The sequence below is a fragment of the Capra hircus genome, chromosome 16, assembly GCF_001704415.2.
Source record: "Capra hircus breed San Clemente chromosome 16, ASM170441v1, whole genome shotgun sequence".
Taxonomy (NCBI): Eukaryota; Metazoa; Chordata; class Mammalia; order Artiodactyla; family Bovidae; genus Capra; species Capra hircus.
Window position 1 is genome coordinate 42,138,368 of NC_030823.1, and position 27,708 is coordinate 42,166,075.

General features: G+C 54.2%; 1 protein-coding gene across 6 annotated transcripts in view; it reads left to right on the plus strand.

The window, feature by feature from the left end:
* Positions 1-27,708, plus strand: part of CTNNBIP1 (catenin beta interacting protein 1) — a 46,806-nt gene that overhangs the window by 12,916 nt on the left and 6,182 nt on the right. For 2 of the 6 annotated variants that reach the window (XM_018060371.1, XM_018060373.1), the window contains exons 2-4: positions 10,257-10,371; positions 15,512-15,630; positions 16,216-16,324. In XM_018060371.1, coding sequence (XP_017915860.1) covers positions 15,535-15,630; positions 16,216-16,324 — 205 coding nt within the window. In that variant the 5' untranslated portion in view covers positions 10,257-10,371; positions 15,512-15,534. Of the gene's footprint in view, positions 1-9,972; positions 10,136-10,256; positions 10,372-14,702; positions 14,880-15,511; positions 15,631-16,215; positions 16,325-27,708 lie in introns of those variants that run through there. The other 4 variants (XM_018060372.1, XM_018060374.1, XM_005690723.3 and 1 more) reach the window with 4 other exon arrangements.

Here is a 27,708-nt window from a genome sequence, read left to right on the forward strand (position 1 = left end):
AAAGTTGCTTGAGAAATAGTCGGTTCAAGAAAGACAGTCTGACCCTTCTTTATTCCCCTGAAAGCAGGAAATAAATCTCTCACGTGAAACGTACCTTCCCCATACAGGGGGTGGAAGGTGTCCTCATCACCAGAGACAGGGAGTTCCAGGCTGAGAAGGCTGTTGTTAATTTTCTCACTTGTTTACTGCTCCAAGCCCAAACCTCTTGATCTTGTCAATTCTTCACAAACTTATCATTCCTTTGTCTATAAGATACAAAACGTGCCTGCTCTGATCACTTCTTCAAGCCTTATCTCGTTGAGGCTCTCGTACATAAGAAATTAAATTTATTTCCCTCGATGCCTTGCCTTCCTGCCTGTGTGTGCTCTGTCATGTCCCACTCTTTGCAACCCCATGGACTGTAGCCAGGCCCCTTTGTCCATGGAATTTTCCAGGCAAGAATACTGAAGTGGGTTGCCATGCCCTTCTCCAGGGGATCTTCCTGATCCAGGGATCGAACTCAAATCTCCTCCATCTCCTGCATTGCAGCAGATTCTTTTTTTTTTTTTTTCAGATTCTTTGCTGCTGAGCCATCAGGGAAACCCCTTTAATGTCTTATGTCAATTTAATTATTAGGCCAGCCAAAAGCTGTAGGAGGGAAGAAGGGAAAAGATTTCCTCCCCTCCGCTGGTCTTGGTGTTTGTGTCCACCCCACTGGGAATAGGGATAGTTCCTAGCTTTCACACAGACACCTAAAGCCTCCCTCCCACTTCTGTCCACTCTTCTGAGCTTTTCTGCAGTGCCCTTGGCCCTGAGCAGGTTACTGTGGGTGGATTCCTGCTGTTTGTGGCGCTGTGTTTTCCCCATTGGTCTCCCTCTCCTCTCCAGCCTCCAGCCTCCCTGCCTCCAGACTGGACAAGTCTTGCTACACATCAGAAGTCCTCATCTTCATGCTGCTTCCCCAGTGACTTAATGGGATAAACGCATGTGGATTCTGGAAGTTGCGTCTGTTTAAAATATTTTTTATTTTGATCAGCAGCTTGTTAAACATTTAGGGAGGAAGGAAACTGAGTCTTCAGCAACCCCTTAGGGGGAGGTTTCCTCTTTCCTCAGATTATTTTTTGTTCTGAAGTGGCTGGAGGGAAAGGAGAGGGAAGGTCACGGACTGTGAAATGGAGCAGAAGCAGTTATCCAAACAAATAGTGTACTTCTGTGACATGAGGGTGTGATGAAGGCTTGCAACGTATTGCAGTAGTGTGGATATGTTTTCCAGGTAGACAAACATAGCTTTATTTTAATGCAAATTAGCACATACCTGTATGCTGAAAGCCTATAGGAAAGAAGAGGCAGTAATCCTAAAACTTCCTATTCTAAGAGTCTGTAAGAAGTTTCACCCAGGAGGCTGGGCCTGGGGCCTCTCAGCTGGGTCTCGAGGACCCGCATTTCCAGAGCTGGACAGTAAGGAGGGGGCTGACTCTGGAGGCCGTGACAGGGGGACTTGAGTCCTCGCCCTGCAAGCAGCCCAATTGGTTTAATGACCTAATTCTCACAACAGGAAGCTGGAGGCCTTCCTGGCCCCCTTCCTAGGGGATGCAGTGAGCCTGGCCTGGGAAGCCTATTTATTTGAACCAATTATCAGAGACTTCAGTGGAGGGAAGGGATGGTGGGAGAGTAGGGGCAAAGGCAGAAGCAGCCAGCCTGCTGGCAGGCACTGGAAAAATTGGGCCACCTTGCCTGGGCTTGCCCCTGAGAACAGGGCTCGTTGCTTTCAGCAGGAGGTTGTGTGAACTAGTCCATGTGGCTGAATGAAGGGAATTTACTGGTGTCCTGATAAACAGCACTGTGTCAGTTTTACCCCTTCTTAAGAAGAACAAACAAGAAAGCAACAATGTTCAGTTTCCCAATTTATTTAATGTTTTAAATGGTGACCCTTCGAGAGTTGGCATAGCTGTGGGCAGCAGAGTTGATGGAGCTTCTGGGTTGAAATTTTCACGCTGGCTTCTTTCTCTGGAGGTGACCCAAGGTCTGTGAAACCTGGCCAGGCTCCTGCCCTGAGATTATTAGTCTTGGAGCTGGTCCTTCCAGCCCCAAGTTGACTTCAGCCCCACCTCTAAGAAGACTGACCAGCAATGCAAATTGACTTTTCCCTAGGGGATGGGTAGCAGATTGTCAGCATCCTGGGAGCATCTCAGATGTCAGCCACAGGTCAGTTGTCTTCCACCACCAACCTGCACAGGTGGGCTTTTGACACTGCCAGGTTCCCAGCCCACAGTGAAGGTCATCCAGCCTGAGAGGTCCTTCCCAGGAGTATGGGAGGGGGGCGTGCACCCATTTGTGAACTGAGGGTTCCTGCCCTGGCACCCATTCATAAATAGACAAGGGCTCTGCAGTCTGCATTACCCGCCCTCTGGGACCTGCGAGAGGCCAAAGGTCAGACTGAATCAGGAACACCTGGAGCCGGATTCGGTAGGCGCGCTGGTTCCTGACTTCATGTCTCAGGCTCTGGCCTGCCCAGGTTCCAGGGCTCCAGCTGTTCCCTGGGAAGGAAGAAAGGACCTCTTTCTAAATTAGGTCAGAAGATGCCTCTCTTTCCTCCTGTCCTTGTCCCCCTACTGTGCAGGGATAAAGCCACCACCTGCACGTCCCTCAGTCAGAGCCTGAGAACTTTGCCCAGGATCGGAGTGTCCCAGTGCAGCCGCGGAAGCGTCCGCAGCTCTGAGATCCCTTCCTGTTTGCGTTGTGCTGGCTAAACTGCAGAGGCTGTCAGAGCACACCTGCCAGGTAGCCTTGCTTAGCAGTAAAAAGGACCTGAAGAGACAGTGTGAGCTGGGCACTTTTCTACCAATCAGGCCAACTTCGCAGGAGAAACATTTTTTTAAAATCAGAAGCTTTCAACAGATGCCTTTTTACCAATCCAGTCATAGCAATGTTAAATAATCTATGCACACAGGTTCCTTCAGTTCCTTGATGTCTTGGACCCTCTGAGGTGAGGGTATTCTGAGGTTGGGGGCTTTCTTCCCACATGGTTCCCAAGTGGATCTGAAATCTGTTCATTCACTGCATCGTGCATGGAGCTCCAGGTGTGACCGGCAGCAGTGTTTCATCCACCAGGTCCTGCAGCACAGAGTCTATGGTCTTCAGGGTTTTCAGGGGTCCACAAAAATACTGGAGACCTGGGAAAAAAAAAAAAGGATCATCCCCCTCTAAGGAGTTAGATGAGAATTCTGTTCACTGGGAGATGCGGGTCCATTTTAATATGTCTGTGAGAATAGGGCTGCCTGGGAGCCACGCAGACCTCACCCCCACCCTGTGGCCGTCCTCAGGGAGCTTCTAAAGTGGAGGTGAGACCAGATGCACAGACACCCGGATGCAACCAGGGCCGTGCCATGAGTGGAGGAGATTCGGGTCCGTGTACAAACACGGTCTGCAGAAAGTAACGATGCAACAGTGAGCAGTGAACAGGGAAGAATGTTCTAGGCTGAGGGACCAGCAGAGGTGAAGGCCAGAGGTGTGGAAGGAGCCTGGTGCAAGTGGTAACCGAGGTGACTACCCGGCAGGGTTCCTCGCCCCTGGCGCTGTGGACGTGGCTTCCGTCCTGTGCATTCTAGGTGGTTCTACCCAGGAGTGTCCTCCCAACTGTGATGATTGAAAATCTCCTTTCTCCAGACCACTCCAGATGCCCCCTACTGAGAGCCAGTGCTGGGCGGGGAGCGTGGTAGATGGCCGGGGTCTGCCCAAGGGTAGTGGGAGGAGCCCTTCCTGTCTAGCAGCCAAGGTCGTGCCTGTCCCGGTGTCCTCTGGTGTGTGTGACGTGCCACGTGCAAGAGTGGCCTGCAGGCTCTCTGAGGGGAGTCAGGCCACAGAAAGAAGGTGCCCCCTGAAGCCCCCTTCCCAGCTTTAGTATAGTTTTCAGTGTTGATGCCTTTGCTGGTGCTGTCTGGACAGCTGGGCAGGGCAGCCACACTAATGACGTCATGATGATTTGGTCCTGATGCTTCGAGAAGCTCCCCCAAAGGGCCGTCATCAGCAGCTCCCACCTGGAACAGAAGGTGCCCTGTTGCTGGGGAAAGGGCAGGTGGGAGTGCCGAGGTTCGAGGTGTCGGGAGTCCCAGCATCTCCAGTGCAGCACGCTTGCGCCTGTCAGGGGAGTAGGACCCCATCAGGGTCTGAGTTTCAGAGCTGCTCCCCGCCGACGCGAGGGGCCTCCAGAGCGACTGCAGCCTCTCTTGCTGTGACCCTAACCCTAACCCGAAAGTCCCAGGGACTTTCTAATGCTTCCTGACTTTTCATTTGGATTTCAAATCTACAGAAAGTTCTAAATAATGCAGTGAACACCCCCATGCCCTTTACTTGGATTCACCAAAGTTAACCTTTGCTCACACATTCTGTCTCTGTTCATACTCACACACATCCCACACATATACACACATGCATATACATGCACGTTTACACACACATATATATACATACTCATACATACACAGTGAAGTGAAGTGAAGGTTGCTCAGTCATGTCTGACTCTTTGCGACCCCGTGGACTATACAGTCCGTGGAATTCTCCAGGCCAGAATACTGGAGTGGGTAGCCTTTCCCTTCTCCAGGGGATCTTCCCAACCCAGGGATCCAACCCAGGTCTCCCTCATTGCAGGCAGATTCTTTACCAATTGAGCTATCAGGGAAGCCCAAGCTATGCGGTAAGCCCATACATACACATTTATACACATATATACCCACTCACATACACACATACACACCCATATATTTACATATATAATACACATATATGTACACATACACACCCACACATATACACATACATACACATACATATATATGTACAAACATACACAGTCACATATACACATACTCATACACACACCTTTTCCCTGAAACTAGAGTAAGTTGCAAGCATTGAGACGTTTCACCCTTATACACTTCAGCCTGTATCTCTTAAGAACCAGAATATTTTACAGTGTGACTACAATGTATTCATCGCACTCAACACATATAATGGTGAAACAATATAATATCTAGTAAATACTCCATATTAACTTTTCTCCAGGCTTGTCATGTATTAACTCCGTGGCCCTGTGTGGGTTCCTTGCCTTCTCTGAGCCTTGGTTGTCTCATCTATAAAAAGGGAATAATTCCTACCTTGCAGGCTTGTCCTGAGGACTCGGTGTGCTAAACAGGCCTGACACCGTGCGGCCCCCAGGAAAGCTCTAGCAACCACAGTAACTATCAGTTTTGTTCTGCAAGCTCGCCTGGCCTGACACAGCAGGAAGGAGCTTGGGAGAAGGTTGGCACTTGGGTTGGCGACCTCAGGACTAATTCTTCATCCCGAGCTCATCTCCTAAGACTGCTGCCGCGTCCTGCAAACTCCCTGACCCAAGGAGCCGTGCTCACACCTGTCTCTTGCCTGCCGGTGGAGCGTGGTTCTGGGATGCCAAGCCTGGCTCCAGGCTGAGGAGGCGGAGATGTGGAATTGATTAATTAAGGCAGCTGCTGATGGGGCCCTTGAGTCTGAGAGGCTGCAGTTTAATTACTGAGAGTGGAGCTCACGGAAGTTCTCTCTGGTGCCCCAGTTTCAATGTTGCTGGGGAGAGGTGCCGCCCTGACTGGGACTCTCAGCCGAGGCTGAGGCCCAGGCCTGCCTCCCTCCACTGGCTCTGAGCGCACCTCTGTCCACCTACTTGTGTGCTGGAAAGCAGTGTAGCAGAGGGGTCGGGGCCTGGATGGTCTGGGTTCGAATCCTGCCCCGCAATAGACTAGGGCCTACCAGCTGGGTGACGGGAGACTGGTATCCTCATTTGTATAATAAGACCTCATAGGGATGTTTGACATGAGGGTTCAGAACAGTGCCCAGCCCACAGTGAGTCGGACTGTGTGTCAGCGGTTCCTTTCAAGCAGTGTTCTCACCTGGGGAGCTTTGGCTACCTCTGGGAACACAGGGCAAAGTCTGAAGACACTCCGGGCTGTCGCAGCCGAGGGGACAGAGAGAGCACAGGATGCTGCTAAATACTCTGCCACGTGCAGGTCAGTCCCCACAATGAAGAGTTATCCAGTCCAGTGTCAGCAGTGCTGGGGTTGAGAAACCAAGGATTCTGGGCAGTATGTGGAACACGGAATGAGGTCTTATCTCCCCATCCCTCCAGTTTATCCTTCCTGTGATCCAGTCCCCTCCCCTTCCTTCCCTGGCTCTCATCCCTCCTGGACTGAAGCCCCAGTCCAGCTTCGGTCCAACTTCCCTGAGCTTCCCTCAGCTTACCCCCTCACCCAACTACCCCACACTCCTGTTCCGCTCCTCCAGCTCAGTTTCTTTACCATAGCATCCATCTTCTTCCTCCGTACTAGGTTATTTACACATTGATTCCTTTCTATTTTGTTTTGTCTGTTCTCCCCCTCCCTAGAATGTGCATGGGGACTTTTGACTGTGTTTGCACTGCTGTGTGGTGGCTGAGACCCGCTCCAGTGTTCTTGCTTGGAGAATCCCAGGAACGGGGGAGCCTGGTGGGCTGCCGTCTATGGGGTCGCACAGAGTCAGACACGACTGAAGCAACTTAGCAGCAGCAGCATGGTGGCTGAGACAGTAAAGAATCTGCCTGAGACAGTAAAGAATCTGCCTGAGACAGTAAAGAATGCAGGAGACCTGAGTTCAGTCCCTCGGTTGGGAAGATCCCCTGGAGGAGGGCAAGGCAACCCACTCCAGTATTCTTGCCTGGAGAATCCCCACGGACAGAGGAACCTGGTGGGCCACAGTCCATGGGATCACAAAGAGTCGGACATGACTGATGAGTGACTAAGCACAGCACAGCACAACATCCCAGGACCCAGTAGGCGCTCAGTATGTTTGTTGATTGTTTGAATGAATGAATGAAGGCCACTTGACTGGCCAGGATGTGAGTTCTTTGCGGTTACTCACGTCATTCCTTCTTCCCAGAGTGCCGCCCACCCCTTACCCCATCCAGTACAGTATCTCCCAGCAGTGCCCCGGATGTTTCCCAGATCTGGTCAGTTCCCACATTCTGACTCTGTCTCCAGAACACCTTGGGGATGTGCACGGTGGTACCAACTTCCTCTGAAGAGTGAGTCTGCTGTGCTTCCAGAACTTCTCCGTGAACCCTGGAGCTCAGCCCTGGCTGCTCAGCCTGTCCTCAGGGCCGTCGACAGAAGACTGGAAGCTGGCACGTCAGGCCTCCCCACATCCCCACTTGCAGCCACCCCAGGCTCTGATGCTGCCACTGGCCCACAGTTCCACCTGCCAAAGCGTCCCAGGCCCTCCCATCCTCAACTCACAGCTTGAGGCCCGGCCCTCACCTGGCCCAGCAGGGACCGTCCCTACAGCCCCATCCCATCTTTCCTCCACCCCTCGGCCACAGGGGTCTCAGACTTACCTAATTCCCCTGCTTGAACCTCTCCTCCCCTCTCAAGTATGGTCCAGCACCTCCAAGCCCCTTCACTTGCTTCCCAGGCCTCAGCCACATCTTTTTCCTGTTTTCCCAAAGTCCTAGCCCCTTCCTGTTTCAAGACCTTTACTTGTGTGTGTGTGTGTGTGTGTGTGTGTGTGTGTGTGTGTAGGGGGGTGTGACTCACACACACACAAGACAACACCGCATCTCCTCACCCTCAGTAATAGCTCAGAAGTCGCCCGCGAGGGGTGCCTGTCCCCAGGGCGAGGTCAGATATCCAGTTGCATGTCCTTGGGCACCTTGCACTCCCCACGCCACTCTTCCTTCATTTATCAGAGTGTCTGCAAGCTGTGTTTACCTGGGTGTGACTTGATTCATGCCTGTCTCCCCTGCTCACTAGACACCATCATCACAGACTGTCACATGCTCACCTGTGTATCCTCAAGCCCAACCCAGGGGGCCTGGCATATAATAAACAGATGCTCAATAATAGTTTGTTCAAAGAATGTCAGTTCCCCATGCCTGCAATGCCCTTCCCCATCTTCTCTACCAGCAAACTCCTATTCATCCTTCAAGACACAGCTTCAGGGTCTTCCACTGGGAGCTGGTCCCTCCCCTTCCTCTGTGTTGTCACTGAGGTTTGCACATCCCTTTACTCCACCACTTACTACGCTAGATTAAGGCCCTGGGTTTTTTCCTGTCACCTCTGAGCTGCTCAGTGGGAGGTGCTGGGCATGGCACCTTACATGCAGTTGGCACTCTTCGAAGTATTCTGTTTTAACCTGACCTATCTTTTTGGTTCATTGTTACCTATGATTTGTGTTTTATTTGACTTGTGCAGAGTGGTTTCCTCAGCCATTCAGGTGCCTTCTGGAAGGCAGGCTTAGTGTCCTTTGTATCTCCTGCTTCCTCACCTGACACGAGGCTGTGGACACCTAGAGAGGTTTTACTTTAGTAAATCCTTCTGGAGTCCACATCTTGTCTACTTAAGGTTACGGGGCCCTTGGCAGTTTGAGAGCACTCGACATCCTCTTCCTCATTGTGGACCAGCTAGATAGTTTGTGGGGCTTGGTGGAGGGCCCCTTGTTTAGAAAAATATTCAGAATTTCAAGACATCGACAGGAGAGCATTAAACCAGGAGTGAGGCCCTTGTGAGTGCCCGGTCCCTTGCTGGTGCCTGGCCTCTCACTTATGAAACCAGCCCCAATCTCCTTGCCTCTACCAAGGGAAGACATGGCAGAGGTCCTGATTTCCTCTTGACCAGTGGCAAAATGCAGGGCCCAGAAGGCAGTGACCGACCTCAGGTTGCATGGTTGACCAGGGACAGAACTGAACTGGAAACAGAGTCCAGCTCCAGGGCATGCTCACTGTCTCTGCTGGCTCTGGGGCCCTGGAAGCCTTGAGACTCTGTTTCCTCCTCTGTAAACTGGGGACATTGACCTGATCATCAGGTGGCAAATGGGTCAGCTGGTGTGAGTCCTTGCACGGTCCCACCAGGAGCTCCCGCATCCCTCAGACGCCCTCTCCTTCAAGTCACGAATCCTCGGTTCCTCTCTGCACCTTGGACAGTCTGACCCCGGTAGACAGTAGGGGGCTAATTGGCTGTTGTGATAGCTGGAGAAATTAAAGCCCCTCAGAAGTGGAAGAAGGTTGTCTCTTTTCATCTCCTTTTGAAAGAATGTGGGGACTTGGGTAGACATTTCTCCAGGGAGCCTTGGTATTTTGGAACTTTGATGTCTAGAGGAATAAAGGAGCAATTAATTGCTATAAATGTCTTTCCCAAAGGGTAGGCTGAGGGTGGAAGAGGTGGCAGTGGCAGGTGACTGCTCTTCCTTCCCAGGGCCATCGGCACTGCTTGAAGGGCTCTGCAGACCAGAGACCCAGGGCCAAAGCAGCGCCTACCTATAGCAGAAGCTTCTGAAAACTCACTTTCTCTGAAAAACATGTATTCCTCAGCCCCTTGGGTACGTGAGTAGCTTTCTTTGCAGGGATAGCTGAAGACAGATGGATTGCAGAGCTTCCCCTGGTCTCTTAGAATAGGATTCTCAATTATCCAGAGACATCTGTCCTTACCATGGGCTGAAAGCCTGAAGTCCAGGTGGAAGCCCACGCACCGCAGTGAAGAGGGGACAGGCGGGCAAGACTTGGGTGCCCCTGCCGGCTTCACCCTGTGCCTCTGCCCGCCATCCAGCCTTGCTCCTGCCCTGTTAACCTGCAAAGGACCCAAACCATGAGGTTGTGTGTGGGAGGCAGAAGAAGAAAAGAGAATGTTCTCTGATTCCTGGAAGAGGTGTGTTTAGGGCCAGCAGATGTGTGGCCAGGCTAACAGGCTGTAAATTATCTGCAACTGTAGAGTATGCGTGTGCGAATCTGTTTCTCTGTGTGTGAGAGGAGGGGAGAGAGAACTTATTTTTCCATATACAACTGTAGGTATTCCCAAAGCACAGAAACCCCACGCACATCTGAGCACAAAATGGGTGGGGCGCCAAGGTACCTAGCCTGGCTGGTTGCGTTGTCAGGTGGGTGGGACACCTTCTTGGGCAGGTACTTGCCCACCAGCTGGCAGGAGTGATTCACTCAGGTGCTCATCGTCTCCCAGCACGGCTCCCAGTCGGCTGGGTGACTAACCCCAGGGGAGAAGGGTGTGTGGTGACCTGCTTTGGCCGGAAATGACAGGAGTCCACAGCTGCAATCAGCACCTTATCCCAGAGGTGCTAGTGCAAGTTCCTGGGCTGGCCAGACACACAGGTATTTCCGGACTGCCGCGTGGGGCCCATCGCCATGAGCTTCTCGCCAGCCAGCCTGTGTCTCTCAGCACGGGGTGTGGACTCCTTCAGCCGCTCCCATGACCCGTTCTCTGTTTCCACAGGGCGGCATCTTCCTATTTCTCCCCAGCCACGGCCCACCTGTCACAGTTGAGTATCTGGAGCACCGTTGAGCTCACAGTTGAGCACCATTTGCCTCAAGTTGATTTCCAGAAGCAGGTAAGAACTCCAGGGCCAGGACATCTGGTAACCTGTCCATAGGTCAGTGCTGGGGAGGGTCCTGCCTTGGGTACCGGCTCCTGGGCTGACCGTGAAGTAGGCACATCTCGTGTCCTTTCTTCATCGTCCCTAATGATGCTCATGGCTTCAGCTGGGTGGGCTCTTAACAGTGTGCTTTGTGCTTTTGTTGATGTCTTTTAGGCTGTTAAGATATGTGTAGTCTGAATTAATATTTTATATAAGCTCCATGAAGTACACCATTATATGGTGCTGTATTTTCATGCAATGTAGATACTGTACAGTTGTAAGAATAAATTTTGAAACATGAGCATGTAAAATATAGCAGAATTTTTTAAATGGACAAAACAAAAGGCAAGTGTCGGGATCCATGGGGCAGAGGTAGCTTTTGTATCTACAGGCCCCTACTGCTGTCTGGCCCAGCCTGTGGTCACTCAGCGTTTATAATACAAGCAGGTGCTAGACTACCCTGGGTATAAATGTATATTCCAGTTTATGTAAGTGTGGGTGTTAAGCAGCATCAGCTTCAGGTTTATCGGTAAAAATGAGGGCAGGGTACTGTGTTTGTCATGGGGAAGCCAGCTTTCAGAGCCATTGATCAATTGGGTCTGACGGCCGCACATCCCCTTCCCGGGTCTTTCCAGCACTGCCTCCTGAGTCTTCCACTCTGAGGGCAGCTGCTTCCGAGCTGGGGCTCATGTGCACAGAGTGGGTCCTTCTAATCTCTGGGCAGGAGCATGGTGTCTCACAGATGACCTCCATGGCTCCGAGAAGCAGCGCCTCCTCCCAGGCCATGACCCACTTTTGTCACTTTTTTGGGGGGGAAGGGAGATGTAATTGCTTTACAGTGTCATATTAGTTTCTGCTATACAATGAAGTGAATCCTTCCCAGTGGTTGGGAACCCCTTCCTCACTGTCTTTCACCCACCAGTCTTCCTTCAGCAGAGATGAGGGCTCAGAACCAACAGCAGTGTGTGTATGACATGTTTGGGGGGCTTGTGGACATGTCTGCATGTTTCAGTGAATGTACAGACCTCAGTTTCTCTGAATTGTGTGTGTCCCAAGCAGATGTGATTTTCTGGAACCACGCCCACTCTCCCCATGACCTCTGACATCAGTGGCATGTCATCCACTCAACCACAACCTCTCCCCTCACCTCGCCGTTTGTTTGGGTACTCGACACCTGCCCATATCTATCCATTTTCTGTTTTTTGGCCTTTCCCTGGTGAGCCTCCAGAATATTCTGCCTTCAGAGAGGGAGCAGGTCTCCCTCTCTGGGCAGTTAACACACAAGGATTTTCTTAGGATGTAGGACAAATGTGCCGTCATCTCAAGTGGTGGGATGTTTCCAGCATCACCCGGAGAACACAATTGAGAAGCGGGTCTCACAGCTGAGGACCGAATAAATGATTAACGTGTCCAGATTCACTGTAGTTTGGGCTTATGTCATTTAAACATGCTTCAGTGGAGACCAGTTCTTGATCCCTGCAGGGGAAAGTAAGAATTCTCTACTGAAGTTAATCTGATGTCTGTCAAAATTGTGATGAAAACCTAATAGCATGTTCACTTGAATAGGTGCCAAACCCAAACACTCTGTAATGAACTCATAGCACAGCAGCAACTGAAAGGTCGGTGGTGTTTGGGTTAATTGTGATTTATTCTCTTCAGTTTTCTCCCGAACGTTGGCGCCCTCGATGCAGATTCTGTTGAGGGCGAGATTGTAAATCAGTCCTGATGTTCCTGTCCATCAGGATTGGAGTGTGGAGGGCGGGAAGGTGCGCTTATGTAACCATCTGCCCTGATGCAGCCCTGGATGTTCCCTCTGTCAGGCAGCAGCACAGAGTCAGCTCTAGCTAGAGCTCAAAGAATCCTAGAAGACCAGAATTTTCAGGAATGGCAGGAGTCTTCCCAAGGAAAGACAGTTTAAGAAACAGTCTCTCCCAGGGAAGCATCATGAGGGCATGACCCAGCCCCAAAGACCCGTTCAGGTACCAAGGACACCCCAGGCCCAAGGCTGGGTTTGTAAGGCCCCCTGGTAATCACAGCATGAGTGTGTGGCAGGGGATCCTAGAGGGTAGTGAGTGTGGGGGTAGTGAGTGTAAGAGGATTGGGCAGTGAGTACAGAACACCAAGGGTAGGGTTATTGGGAGGAGCAAGATTCTGTGAAGTAGACCCAATATAAAATGGTTTCCCAGGTGGCTCTGCACTAAAGAATCTGCCTGCCAATGCAGGAGACTCTGGTTACATTCCTTGGTTGGAGAAGATCCCCTGAAGAGGGGAATGGCAACCCACTTCAGTATTCTTGCCTGGAGAATTCCATGGACAGAGGAACCTGGCGAGCTACAGTCCATGGGATCTCAAGAGCTGGACAGGACTTAGCAACTAAACAACAGCAATAACAAAATGATTTTGCACACGTTTACACACACACACTGTCCTGTTGGTTCCGAGCTCTCACACCTCTGCTGGAGGAAGCCTGGCTAGTCAGGAAAGGACAGTGAGGAAGGGACTCTCGACCTTTGTGAAGCCAGCATCCCAAGGTCCTGGGATGCTATGCAAAACCGAGAAGTGTCCTTAGCTAGATGGAGCTGGCCCCTGAACGAGGGGACAGAGCTTGCTCTGGGGGGACTGAGGGTGGTCTGTGACAGCAGGAGGTCACAGGGTTCAAGCCATCCATTGCTAGGGTGGCTTGAACCAGAAGGGCCTTTTGGGGGCTTGTGCTGCGGTTTGGGGGCGGGCAGCACTGGAACTCTGGTTCTTTTGTGTGTGGCGACACCTAGTGGCCATTCCCTTGTCTTCCACAAGAAGACAGTCAACCAACCATCAGCCCTTGGCCACAGTACAGAATCAGAGGGCTTTTATCCCTAGAAGCCCTCACTCCCAGTTCGGAGGCTTCATGGAGCATTTCACTGTCCTTGGAGAACACGACAGCCCAAAGCAGACAAGTTACTCAGGAACGAGAGTATTTGGGAAAGCTGAGTTTGGTTGTGGAGACTGGATTAGAGATTTGCATTCAGCCCTAGGAAGATTGAAGGCAAAAGGAGAAGGGGGCAACAGAGGATGAGATGGTTGAATGGCACCACCCACTCAATGGACATGAATCTGAGCTAACTCCAGGAGATAGTGAAGGACAGGGGAGCCTGGCGTACTGCAGTCCATGGGATCGCAGAGTTGGACATGACTTAGCGACTGAACAACAACAAATTTGACTCTAAGTGATGTGGATATTGTTGCATGGGGTGGAAGGGGGACCCCAGAGGCCAGACCTCACGGGCTTTCTGGACTGTCCCTTCAGCCACCTGGGCTCAGGCTGTGGGAGGAATGGGTGAGTGAAGCACCTGTGGCCCCAGCCCCTCAGCGGATTCAGAGACACAGTCATCGAGCACCCAGCAGGTGCTCTCAGGAAGCAGGACGAGACGGGGCAGCTGGACAGCAGGGCCTGGGCAGGGGTGCACCACCTGCTTGGATCACGGTCAAGAAAGGCTCCCCCAGAAGCCCTCTAAGCGAGGCCTGGAGACCCTGGGGCAGAGGCTGGTGGGGTAGGAGCCTTGAGGCAGGTCCTGGACACCGGCAGGGAGGCGGGAAGGGGAGGGGAGCAGGGGAGGAGTGGGAACAAGGAGGCAGGGCCAGCCTGCAGGGTCCCAGCGAGGACATGAAATGTATCCTGGCATAGGCTGAAGTGAGGAGAAATGTCATGTGTTCTGCTTTGTTAAAGTGATCATTCTGGCTACTTGTGTGGGGTGGGGGAGGCGCGAACACGTCAGCAGGTGGAGGAGCGATCCCCCATAACCAAGCCATCCCGCTCAGCTATGCTGGAAGTTAGGACTGTCCCTGCACTGTGCACCTGGCCCGGGGGATGCCCCAGCGGATGGCCAGCTGCCTCTCATTCAAGGTCCTTCTGGAGGCAGCTCACCCGTCCTTCCCCATTACCAGTTGTGAATCGGGCCCTTTTCTGAGCCCGGAGGTGACAAGGGGCACACAGTGGAAGAGGAACGTGGGTTTTGGTGGTGGAAGGAAGGCCCCGTGAGGCACTGCATCGAACGCAAGGCTGCCACGAACACATTTTGCATTTTGCCCTGTTGTACGGGCTTCAGGGCAGGAGCCCCTGTTAGCTTTGACAGGCGCCTCCAGGGAGGCTGCTGCCCAGGGCTCTGGTGCATTTCTGAGCCTGCCTTTCACCCGGGAGAACTGGCCTTGCCTGGGCTCGCTGGCCCCTGAGGGATGGACGGTGTGAGGAGTGTCCTCCTGCGAGCGCAGCTCCTTGGCACCAGGGCTGCCGAGGCTCCACCCCCACCAGCTGCTGCGTTATTTCTGACTCATCCAGGAGTTACAAGTGTGTAACCCAAACCCCTCCACGCCCGGCTTCCTCCCCACTGGCTCCTCCTGGAGGGAGGAAACCCCGGGACTTCTCTCCCGGGACCTCGCCACTGCAGATCGGGTCCCCACTGCACCTGAACGCACTGCCGCCCGCAGGAGCTGCCCTGTGACAGGTGGGTGGGCTGGCGAGGGCAGCAGCCGCGAGCCTGGGCGGGTGTCTGTGCCCGCAGCCCCGAGCTCGCCGTCCCCATCGAGGGATTCCTTGGAGCCCGGCCCGGGAGCCTGCCTCTCGAACGTCAGAGACTTATGCAGAGGGAGCTGTCTTGGTGTCTGGGGGCGGGGTACTGATCCCACGGCTTCTCCAGCTACAGGCCCCAGTCAGCTGCCTTGATTGTGTCACGTTGCTCCTCATGGAAGCTGCCTGCTTTGAGAGCTGGGGACACTTGGGGTTTTGTGCAGCATATCCCCTGGGCTTGTCGTAGCAGGAGCCTGGCTGAGGGGGCGACTAGAAGGTGATGCTGGCTAGGAGTCTGGGTCAGCTCAGCCCCCGGGGGCCCAGCAGCCCCATGCACAGAAGGGACTGGCCACCAGCGCCTGCTGTGAGGAGTGGTGGGGTGAGGGCTGGTAGCTGCTCGGGCTGGCTGTTGGGCCAGCAGGGTTGAGGGAGGGACCGGCAATTCACCTCCACTCCGGGCTCTCAGAAACGAGCCCCTGAGGCATCGTGGGCTGCCTGACACCTCCTGCCCGTGTGCGGGTCTGTGTCGTCCTGACATTGTCCCCTGCCCCCGTGCTTCTCACTCCGCAGCAGTCCCCAGAGCTGGCCAGGGGATGAACCGCGAGGGGGCCCCCGGGAAGAGTCCGGAGGAGGTGTACATTCAGCAGAAGGTCCGAGTGCTGCTCATGCTGCGGAAAATGGGCTCCAACGTGAGTGCCTGCAGGGCATCAGGCAGCAGGGCCCCTGGGGAGGGCGCCTGCCGCAGGCAGCCAGAGGGCCACAGCCACCTTCCGTAGCCATGGTCTGGGGAGGGGGTTGCGGGGGCTCTGCTTAGGCTGTGGCCGATTCAGGCTCCCGGGCACAGACACCAGCATGTCTAGTCCTGCCGGCCCTGCAGGGCAGTCTTCCTACCCCCTGTGCCAAGCTTGGGCCAGGCAGGTGAGGTTTTCTAAAGGCCCTGACCTTCCTTTCCTCCCCTCTCCCAAGAGCCTTCTTTTCCAGGGGGACAGGATCACCCGAGAGGGCAGGGGGGCTCTCCGAGCCTGGCCTGCCCTACGCTGGAATCCCTGTTCCAGATCTAATCCCAGTGGCAAGCCCTGTGGGCCCAATGGTCCAAGCTTCAGGGGTGGGAGCAGAGGGGTCAGAATCTCACCCTGGGATGGCAAGGTCACATCTCAAGAATAGAGGCCGAGGGAGAGGAGAAGGAGGCACCCCTTGGGGATGAAGCCAGTCTGAGCAGGTGCCTCCAGGGGCAGTTGTGAGCCGCCTCTCACCCGGCTCTCTCATCCTTGCAGCTGACGGCCAGCGAGGAGGAGTTCCTTCGCACCTACGCGGGGGTGGTCAACAGCCAGCTCAGCCAGCTGCCCCAGCACTCCATCGACCAGGGTGAGTCCATCGACCAGGGTGAGTAAGGGCCTGCATGCCCTTCCCAGGGGCAACAAGCAGTAGTTCCTTTAGAATGCATAGCTCCAGCCCTTGCAGACGGGTGATCCCCGAGAGAGAGGGAGAGGTTTGGGGCAGACAAGGAGGGGCTGAAGCTCCCCCCACCCACACAGCTAACCCCGGATGGCGGCAGCCTCTAAGCATGGAGTCTGGGGCGCCTCCTCAGCCTCTGGGCTGGTCCCTTTTTCCCCAGGTGGGAGCCAAGGACCCAATCAGGTAATGGGTGGGGGAAATCCCTTTTGGGCCTGGCGGAGGAAGAAGTGGAGGTATCTGGGGGCCCTGTAACTGCAGAGGCTCTTGTGGTTGCATGTCTTTAGCCTTTGCCTGACCCCTATCCACCCTGTTCAGGACAAGAAAACCACCCTTGTGTGCAGCGGCCTGGCCTGGTCACAAGCTTTAAGGTGGCTGCTGTGTTCCTGGCTGTGCCCCGGGGGGTGGCCCCAGTGGCCCTGCAGGTCTCTGTGTGCCTGAGGGAGTTACTTCTCTCTTGAGCACCCTCAGCCAGCAGTAATGATAGTAGTGGGTAACACTGAGTGATTGTTGTCTAGCAGGCTCAGGCTGAGTGCTTGATACACATCATTACATTTAACCTAAAGAGCTACCAGCTGTGTTACTTCTACTTAGCAGGCAAGAAAACTGGAGTTCAGAAGCAGTAAGCCACTGCAGCCAGTTCATGCTGCCAGTTACTGGGAGGGCCCAGAATGCAAACCTGCAGCTAGACTGCAGGGCTGGGTTCCACTCTGCCCTGGAGCCCAGGACCCTGCCCACCATCTTCATTCAGTCCTTTCCTTTTGTTCTTCTTACACTGGCTTGGAATTATTGGCTATGAAATCATGCAGCCAGGAGCCTACCTGGTGTGAGCAGGCTCCCAGGAGCTGGGCCCTGGTGGGCGTGTTTGCTGACCCCCAAGGGCAGGGAGGAGAGCCACTCTGGCACACAGGCCAGCTTTTCTTGAGGCTGCCCTTGTTCCCCTGGATGTCACAGGCAGGGCTCTGCCCTGGCACAGGGCCCGGTTCCCGAGCTCTGACGCTGGGTGTGACCCGGCCTGTGCACCCAGCTCAGCAGAAATGTACAGGGTGTTCCAGCGGCTCCAACAGCTCCCGGGGCAGCCGCTCGCCCCGGCCACACTCATGCCACAGCCTGTTCCACACCAGCTGCACTGTCAGCCACCGCTGGGAGAGGAGGAGATGGGGGGGTGTCCCTGCCCCTGTCCTGGGATACCTCTTGTGGGAGAGGCCTTTTCTTTTCCGGGACTGATCTGGGTTTTAGTGTGTGTCCCTCTTCCCTTCTGAAACCTTCCTGCTTCCTGAGTTCCTGGGGCTTCGCATTTTCTGCCAGCCTGGTCTTGGGCTAACCTGACTTTGAGCTCTGGTTCTAAGACTACCTCTAGAAGAATGCTCTTAATGGGAAAAATCAAAAGAAGCTATAAAACTGTATGTCAGTATAGAAAACACTACCGCGTGTACTCCCCTGCCCCCGCCCATATCCACATACTCATGCATAAAACAGAAGTAGCAGAAAGAATATTTAGCAGGTTGTTTATAGAAAATTTTGATAGAGGGTGGGACCATATAAGGCACCTTGAGTTTCTGCGTCAAACACTTTTTGCTAAAACTAATTTTTTAACGTTGCATGTACTTTTTTTTTTTTTGACAATAAGGGGAAGTGTTTTTTTTTTAAGTCTGAAATTTTATTTTTGGTTTTCTAGTTTTCTTTCTTTTCTTTCTTTCTCTTTTAAAAATTGAAGTATAGTTGATTTACAGTGTTGCATTGTTTCCTCCTGTATAGCAAAGTGATTCAGTTATGTACATATATGCATTCTTTTTTTAATATGCTTTTCCATTATGGTTTATCATAGGGTACTGAATACAGCTCTGCACTAAAGAGTAGGATCTTGTTGTTTAAAGGGGAAGTTTTAAAAAGTACTTTTTATCTTGCTTGGCTAAACCAACAATTGGAAACAAACTCTGTTGAGTTATTTAAGGCAGTCACGGTGACCTTACCTGGCCTGAAACTGCCAAGCAGTCAGGAGTGAGCTGTGGGCGTGTGGCTGTGAATTTGTGGTGCTGGAATCCGGACCCTCCCGGGTTTGGGGCGTCCACAGACAGCCAGGCTGGCCTTGGGTACTTCTCTCTCCCAGGAACAGACTCCTGGGACTAAACCTGGAGCCGGGGGAGAATATCTGGGGAGACAGTTCTCTGCTGCTGGGGTGTCCTTCAGTCTGCCCCTCCTCCCACTGTCACCTCTGACCTGAACCACTGAGAAAACAGGCTGCAGAAGGGCCTGAAGGAGAATTCCCTGGAGTGTGAGTTGGAAGGGGGGAGGGGTCAGCAGTGCCTGGAAGAGCTTCCGGAGCACACTGTGTTTCCTTTATCTCTTCCACTGTGGAGGTTCAAGCATGAGAACAGGACCCTACATTTCTGGCCACGCCTGTTGGGCCACGTGGGGCTCGAATAACATTCTAGCTTGTCCACTTTCTTCAGCAGAGCTGCCCTCAGCTGATGCCACAGGGCCTGTTGCTCTCAGAGGCTCAGGTGCAGCCCAGGTGGCAAAAGCCCAAGATCATTGCTTCCATTGCTCAGGACGCCAGCATGAAAAGCCCAGAAAGGCCTAGGAGCATTTGGGGTGGTGGGAAGGGCAGTCCCAGAGAAGCCTGGTGTGCGTGCCTCCTGCCACTAGGTGGCACTGTCTCTCAGCAGATGCCCTCGCTCTGCTCCTGGGAGCCCTGTACCAGCTGCCCTCGGTAGGGGGCCTGGGCCGCCCCATCACCGGTTAGCGTCCTAGGGTCCTGCCCACCACCTTAGACCTGCCCATGCTTCTCCTCTGGGGCTGGAGGGGTCTGGTATCAGGAGCACTGCTTGCCCTCCCCAGACCCAGGGAAGAGTGCAGGCTGGTCATGGCTCCCCCCACCCCCAGATCCCATCCTTCCCTCAGTGAACGTGTCTTCAGTACCTGCTGGGTGCAGACAGCTGCTGGAGACCCTAGTGCACAGGCCTGCACCTTACGGCCTCATCGACTGGTTCCAGCAGACGGTGCCAGTTGCCCCTGCTACCCTGTACTGAAACGGGGATGGACCTGCCTGGCCTCTGCTAATCCGAGACCACCCTCGAAGTCTCTCAGTGGCTTCCTACTGCCTTGAGGATACAATCCAAACTGCTTAGCCATGATGTGTGGGACCCCCTGCCCCTACTACCTCCCCCGCCCTCGCCCCTGCCCACCTACCTCTCCGGCCCTCGCCCCCCTCCACCTACCTCCCCCACCTCCGCCCCAGACACCAGGACCTCATACTCCATAAACAGCCACACTGAGTGGATTTCTGCTCCCGTCTCAAGCCTTGTGCATTCATGCCTTCCTGTCCCCGCACGTGCCTCTCGATGGCCAGGAGCCCAGTGCTGACGTGCCCCCTCCCCTGCTCCCCTCAGGCTGGGCCAGGCCCTCCTGTGGTCCCCACCGCACACTAGCACCTCAGCTGTGCTGCTCCGCACGCTGTTACCTGGTCCGGCTCTGGACCAGCTCTGAGCTCCTGTGGTTTCCCTCTTCGCATTTGTGGGGCTTGGCCCCCCAGGCCCCCAGCATGTTCTTGGGTGAATGAATAGACTGCCCTCTGGGTCTGGAAGCTCAGAGTCCGCAGAAAGGCAGGAACGTGAAGCGCTGTCTCCCGGTCCCCATGGTGGCCAAGCAGACCCGACAGCTGAGTTTGAACCAAAGGCAACCAGTGCTTCTCTGGGAAGATCACTTTGCTGAGAAGGCCCAGCTGTAGGCTGGGGGACAGAGAGTTGTAGCTTCCGAAAGCAGGCTCAACAGAATGCTGAGTTCGTTCCTTGCTTGTTGTCAGTGCTGTTCAGTCTGTACCATATATTGATAATTTTTCCTGGCTGTGAAAGAATGCATACTCATCACTGAAAGTGGTTGGGAAAGATAGAAACAGCAGAGGCGCCTAAAGGATTGACTGCAAATAGCTGAACCCATTACCTTGCATTAGCTAACCAGCAGGCTTTTAAAAAAAATATGCATGAATTTCCATTACAAAGTTGTATTGGATTTCCATACAATGTAAACATTATGATATCCATTTTAGCTTCCATTTTTTTACTTAGGATAATTTTGTTGTTTAGTCACTAAGTCATGTTTGACTCTTTTGCAACCCCCTGGACTGTAGCCTGCCAGGCTTCTCTGTCCATGAAATTCTCCAGGCAAGAATACTGGAGTGTGTGGCCATTTCCTTCTCCAGGGCATCTTCCTGACCCAGGGATTGAACCCATGACTCCTGCATGGCAGGCAGATTGTTTACCATCAAGCCACCTGGGAAGCCCTACGAGAATTTTACCATGTCCTTAATTTTCGAGAAAGCAATTTAGCAATCACATGATATGCAGCCATGTGGCTGTGCCATCATTTTTTGACCGATCCTTTACTGTTGGACATGTGATTCTCAACTTTGCTATTAATTATAATTAATTTCTTGAGCTCCTACTGTGTGTCAGGTTCTGTGTCAAGTAGCACGTAAAGTTATCCCAGGGAATCCTCCCAACAGGGCTGTGAGGCAGGGGTGATCACAGCCCCACTTTCCTAATGGAAAAACAGACCCTGAGATGCTGAGTGAGATGCTCAAGGCCATAGAATCAGTTGTGTGGTTCCTGTCATGTGGTTCTAGATGTGGCTTACAGGCCATGTGTGTTTCCAAGCATAACAGTGTTTTACCTGAGGGGCAGGTGTGATGGAGGTGGTTAGCATGGCATTTCAAGAGGGCATCAAAAAGTTGGAAGGGTTTCCTGGTGCTGTTTTCTGGACTTTTCACCTCCAGGCCCCTTTAAACGTGTTCGCTCTAAGCTCTGGGTCTCTCCCTGACCCAGAGCTGCTTCCAGGATGAACGCCTGGCCAGTGCCAGGTCCAGGCCCCCAGCTCACTTGGCAGAATCCTCCTTGTGGCCATTCACCTGCAGACCTGCCATCTTCCAGCCATGCTCCATGTGGACCCTCATCTGGCTGTCCCGGAGCTGGAGAGACCCCATCGAGACATGGCCCCTTGTGTTAAGGAAGCCCGCATCCTTTCTCTTGCCCTGGAGCTGTTCTTGCCCTCTTCTTGGCCTTGGCATGCTGGCTCCCCCAGCCTGTTCCAGCCTCTGTCTGATCACACTCTTTCTCAAAGAGACTTTCCAGGGAAGGTCCCCAGCCTGAGCCAGCTGGGCAGTCCCGGGGCACTGCTGGCTTTCCCCCGTGGAAGCCAAGGCTGCAGGCTCTGAGTCTGCTGCCAGAGAGCCTAAAATAGGTCATTTGGTCTCAGGGTTACACTGAGAGCCTTGTTAAAATAGCTGTGGTTGTGAGCAAGCCAGCGGGGAGCCAGGGCCTCAGGGGAGGGGAGGGCAGGGCAGGGCTCACCCCACCCAGTGCATAGCTCCTCCAGGGATCAAGCAGGATCACCCCTCTACACGTCACCCCTCTTGACCCTCTTCAGCAGCGCAGCGTCACAGCCAGCGTCCTTCCTGGAATCCTCTCCTACACCCTATGGCCTCTGCTCTTGGGCTGTCTCTGCCACCCCGTCTGCCCTTCTGGGGTTGGCCCCGACTTCCTCCTCTGGCTCCTGAACTGCCTGCACATCTTTGCTTCCACGGAGCCCTTGTCACATCTCATCGGGAGTCCGTGGTCCAACTCTGGCCCCGAGTGGGCTCTCTCCCATCGCCATGTGGACAGAGGCTCCCTCTCTGTGCAGACCAGCTGTCCAGGTGCCAGGACCCCTCTCTGCCCACATGTGGCTCCCAGGCTTCTCCCAGGGCCTCCAGGTAATGACCAAGTCTGGATGAAATTGCAGGCAGGCCCTGGGAGAATGCCAGTCAGTGGGGTGGGAAGCTAATCTTTTTAAACTTTAATCAACACTTTCATGAGAATTACTTGTAACCTAATAATGATAAACGTGAACTAAAAAAAATCTCATATACATTGAATTCAACTGAAAAAGTCAACCAGGAAGACTTGATAGGAGATAACTTGTATCACAGAAAAAGGAAAAGGCTTAAGAAAGGGTGAGGATCACGCTGAGCAGCAGGCTGGTAGCTTTGTTCAGCATCTGGCTCTGGCTTGTAAAGGGTTGCCTTGACCCTCCCTCCTTCACTGGTGTGACGTCTGCTATTGTGTGGAGCTGAGAGCAGGGACCTACAAGCCCTGTGCATCTCTGTACCTTCCTCCTGACACCTGCTTGTGAGAGGCAAACCTCTGTCCTGGAGAAGAGCATCAGGGGCCCCTGGGGTCAGCAATGGCTCCTTCCGGCACACAGTCACCCACTGATCTGGATGCCAGGCAACGGCTCCCAGCCTCAAGTTGCCAGCGCAGCCAGGTAGATGGAAACGGGAGTAAACATGTAAAGACCTCTGGGCACAGATCCCAGGATGACTGACCCCATGGGCAGGGAACCCACTAGAAACCCCCAGAGAAAAGGTGCTATTTGCCTGGGTCTTGAAGGATTCACTGGTGGCTCAGATGGTAAAGAGTCTGCCTGCAATGCAGGAGACCCAGGTTTGATCCCTGAGTTGGAAAGATCCCCTGGAGAAGGAAATGGCTACCTACTGCAGTATTCTTGCCTGGAGAATTCCATGGACAGAGGAGTCTGGCGGGCTACAGTCCATGGGGTCCCAAAGAGCTGGACCCAACTGAGCACCTAATGGTGAAGGATGTATGTGGACAGACTAGGAGAAGGATGGCGCCGACTGAGGGAGCCCTGGAGCCTGCCCAGCCCCGGGCAAATGTCCCCCAAGGGGTGAGTGTGGGTGGCAAGTAACTGGGAAGGCAAACGAGCTCGGGACAAAGTAAATTCTGGAGATGAGGCCGCGGGGGTTACCAGGACCTGAGGGGTGGGATGGCCAGGCCAGTAGCTGTCCATCTAGGGTGAGTGCTGAGGAGAGGTCGCAGGTCAGATGCTGGGGCAGAGAGACACGCAGAAGTTCACAGCAGTGTCCTGTGAGCAAGTTGGGGTGGGGTTGGAGGTGAGGCCGTGTGGACAGGGCTCCTGGACTGAGCAGCTACAGTGGAGGGGCAGGCAGGGGTCCCCCAAGTGGGCAGTGTGTGGGATCCTCCAGGAGCAGGCAGGGGTTAGGTCAGAACCCAGGTGTAAGGAGGGAGCAGATTTGGGGATTGGCCCCCAGGGAAAGCAGGCAGAGGGAGGGGAAGTGGAACCCTGTGAGCACAGCACCACGGCCAGCAGGGGGCGTGGGGGAGCGCAGAAAGGAGGAGAGGAGCCGCTGGCTCACCATCAGGGCCCCCAGGGTTCCTAATTAATGTCCGTGGTGCCTTTTCCCAAAACAGTGTCTGTGGATCCTGGCTGGAGGCAGATTGCTGAGGGCCGGGAGTACATGGCGTGAGGCTGTGGAAGCAGGACAGAAGGTTGGATGAGAAGAGACAGCAGCTCGGGTGGGGACCGTTTGTAGCGTTGAGTTCTTGGAATGTGGGCTACACAGACCACTGCACCTGAATCACAGAGGGCACTTGCTAAAAATGCAGATGGCTGGGCCCTACCCGAGCCCTCCTGGGTTAGAGTGTCTGCCAGGTTGGCCTGGACATCTGCTTTTGAAGCAAGACCCCAGGTGGTTGTGATTCCCTCCAGAATTTGAGAATGTGCTGGGACTCTGGGTGAAGACCTGGCCCTTCCTGACCCCTGGAGGGACCCCCCTGCCCCTTCCAGATTCTGTCCCTTCACACAACTCTCTGTAGTGTAGGAGAGCTTCCATTGCAGGAACTAAGAGACTTGATAAGGGGCACCTCACCTTGGAAAAAAGACCCTGATGCTGGAAAGATTGAAGGCAGGAAGAGAAGGGGACGACAGAGGGTGAGATGGTTGGATGGCATCACCGACTCAATGGACATGAGTATGAGCAAGCTCTGGGAGTTGGTGATGGACAGGCAAGCCTGGCATGCTGCAGTCCATGGGGTCACAGAGTAGGATACAACTGAGTGACTGAACAACAATACCTTGGAAAACAACTCCCAGAGGCAGGATGTGTGTGTTGGGCTCAGTGAAGTGCAGGAGGGGTGGGTGGCCTGGAGTTCCTGGGTCTAGAGCAGAGCAGGTGTAATGGCACCTCTGGGGTGTGACCCCACCAGGTGCTGTTTGCGATGTTTCATGCTGCAGGTGTTATCTGGGTCAGTCCAACGGGTGGACAGGATACATGTGTTTTGCAGATAAGGAAACCGAGGTGGACATGCAGGGACTGGGCAGGGTTCAGACACTGGCCCAGGTACCCCTATCCACCTGAGGAGCCCAAGTCTGGGGAGGCCTGCGTTGGCCTATCAGGAGGCCCAGTGCCTCTTCCAGGAGCCCCCTCGCACCTAAGCCCACGTGCCCCGCCTTCTGCAGCCAGGGCACCCGGTGACATGGTTGCCACCCTGGAGCCCAGAAGGCGTCACTGAGCCTGGAGCCCGCTTGGCTGCTGAGACTGTGGAGAATCTGGGGTGCTGTTCCCATGGCAGCCAGTGTCGTGCTATCTCTGGGGAAAAGCCATACTCTCAGCAGAGCTGAGAGGCACAGAACCCTGGGCTCTAAGGCCACAGCTGCTCAGAGAAGCATATGACACCCAGTGGGTCTGGGTCTCTGTGGGGGGAGGCCTAGTCCAGGGTGGGGGGAGGCCTCAGCTCGGTGGACACCTTTGCCCTTGGAAGAGTGTCTTGGATCTGTTTTTCCGTGAGGGAGCCTTACTACCTTGCGCATCTCCCCAGAGCAGGTAGCTAAGCCGTGCTGTTTGGGGTAGCCAGGTAGCCGAGTAGCAGATGCTGATTGCCATGGATGGCAAGATAGTGACCTCAGGGGACTGAGAGGGAATGCCACAACCCAAGTGACATGTTCAGAGAAGGGGCAAACAGCGGACATGGGAACCACCCTGGACACTTTGGAGCCGTGGCTGTGTGCGTGGAGGGATGACCCAGACCTGGCAGTTGTGGTTCCCTGGACAGTTTTGAAGAATTTTTACCACAGAGTTAACTTTGCCCAGGTTAACCTCCAGCTGGACTTGGGAGACTCTGTGTGTGTGTGTGTGTGTGTGTGTGTGTGTGTGTGTGTGTGTGTGTGTGGTGTGGTGTGTGTGTGTGTGGTGTGGTGTGGTGTGGTGTGGTGTGTGTGTCTGGGTCTGGGTCTGGGGTGTGTGTGTGTGTGTGTGTGTGTGTGGTGTGGTGTGGTGTGGTGTGTGTGTGTGTGTGTGTGTGTGTGTGTGTGGTGTGGTGTGGTGTGGTGTGGTGTGTGTGTCTGGGTCTGGGTCTGGGTCTGGGTCTGGGTCTGTGTCTGTGTTTGTGTCTGTGTGTGTGTGTGTGACAATGGCGATTCTCCAGGCAAGAATACTGGAGTGGGTTGCCATTTCCTCCTCCAGGGAAACTCTGGGGGTTGGGGTTTTATTTCTGAGTTTTCCAGTCCCCGGTCTTTTGCCCTCATTAGGAAGTCAGGAGGTCATGAGGTCTCCAGCTCAGAAAGAAGTCGTCCTGGGAGGTTCCAGCCGGGGTGAGTGTGAGGTTTCAGAGCAGCTGGGGCACAGACTTGGAGGCGCCCATGACCCTGGATCAGGGGGTGTGGGTGTCCCCACCCATGGCAGATACTGGAGCTGGGCGTCCCCCCTTTTCTCTGGTGACATCTGCACAGGGCTGTGTCCTGCACTGGGGGCCCTGGGGCTGGCAGCCTTGGAAGCTGGCCCAGGCTCTTGCACCTTGTGTCAGTTTCTTGGGGAGGGATTACCCTCAGGGCTCCCCACCTGTGAGCATGGGCTCCTCCTCTGAGCTGGGCTTTAAGGGAGCTGCAACTGGATGGAGGCTGGAACTGCACGGTCAGCACATCCCAGATATCAGGAGGCTCTGTCTTCTACCACCTGGTCTCTCTGTCTCCACAGGTTCCCTCTTGGAGAGGGTCAGGGGTGTTATCTGGAGCTGTCCTCGTGGGCGCTGGGACTAGGCCTGCTCCAGTGAGGGTCTGTGCCTCTCCTGGAAAGGGACTGGTTCTCCACTAGGATGTCCCCTGATGGGTCTGAGAAACAGGCCTTCCGTGCCCTTCCTCCATCCACTGCTTCAGGGCTGCAGTCATCTCCCCTATTCCTCTTTCCTGCTCTTTTTCACCCCTGGGCCTTTCTCCAGACCCTGTTGCTTCTTGCCGGTCTGCCCCACACCCTGCAGAGAGCTGCTCCCCAGTCGCAGCACGCCGGTTCCCTTCAGAGAGCCGGGCCGGGCTGGGGCCATGGGTGGTGCTGGTGTGTGGAGCCTGTACTGGGCTTTTGATTCTGTTGGTGTGAATTCACCCTGAGCTTGCAAACAGACCAGTGACCCCATTGTCTGTCTCCCGCCCCCAGCTGGGGACCAGCTTCCCTTTTCTAAGCTCCTGAATGTTTGTCATTTTTCTCTCCCCAGTCACTTGACTGGACTCCATTAAAGAGGCAGAGCTGAAGTGGGACATGGGACGGAAAGGCCCACTGGGTGCTCGACCCTGGTTCAGAGAGCTACGCCCTCCCCAGTGCCTTGGCCCTGCTCTTCATAGCAGGCGAGCCATTGGACTAGGGGGGCATCTGGAAGAGCAGTGGACCCAGGCAGGGGACAGGGTCTGGCCAGGCACCTCCCTGGTGGGCTTTCTGGACTCCACATTCAACTTCTTCTAGGGCATCCATCCCAGGCCTGCTTCTGTGTGCTTTGTGAGTCCTGGGTCTTGCTTCCATTCTCATGGGGGCAGATATGGGTGCACGCTCTGCCAGGAGCAGCCTCAGTGCTCAGGGTAACTGGGGCAGGACCAGTTATTTCCTTCTCCTAATAGAAAACAACAAAGCATGTCATGCTGCATGCATGGTCTTCCAAGTCTGTACCGGGTCTTCGCTCTGCCTCTGATTCACCAGGTTGTTTCATCTCTCTGAGCTCCTCACCTCCAACGATTCATCCTTTGTCACTGTTTTAGAGATTGTGGTCAGGGAAAGCCTGGGGAGGTGACTATGCACCAACTGGCATGAGGTGTGAGAGCTGTGAGATGGACTTGGGAAGAGCACTGAGGCCAGGGAAGGACCAGGTGCAAAGGCCCTGAGGCTCAGGTTCCTGTGCCTGAAGGACAGGCAGGAGCACCTGTGGCTGGAATGGGGTGAAGGTAGAGGAGGCGTAAGGAAGGAGGGGAGGAGGCAGCCAGAGGCCCAATTGCATTGGGTCTTGCAGCCACAGGGTGGAGTTTGGAGTGTCCCTTGACAGTGATGAGAAATCTTACAATAAGCCACCTTTGGAGAGTTTTGAACAGAGGAGCAGCAGGACCTGACTCGTGGTTTTAAGAACCTCCTTCTGACTGCTGTGTGAATGGATTGTCAGGGGCTAGAGCGGAGAGATCCAGGGAAAGAGGGTGCAGGGGGCTAGTGA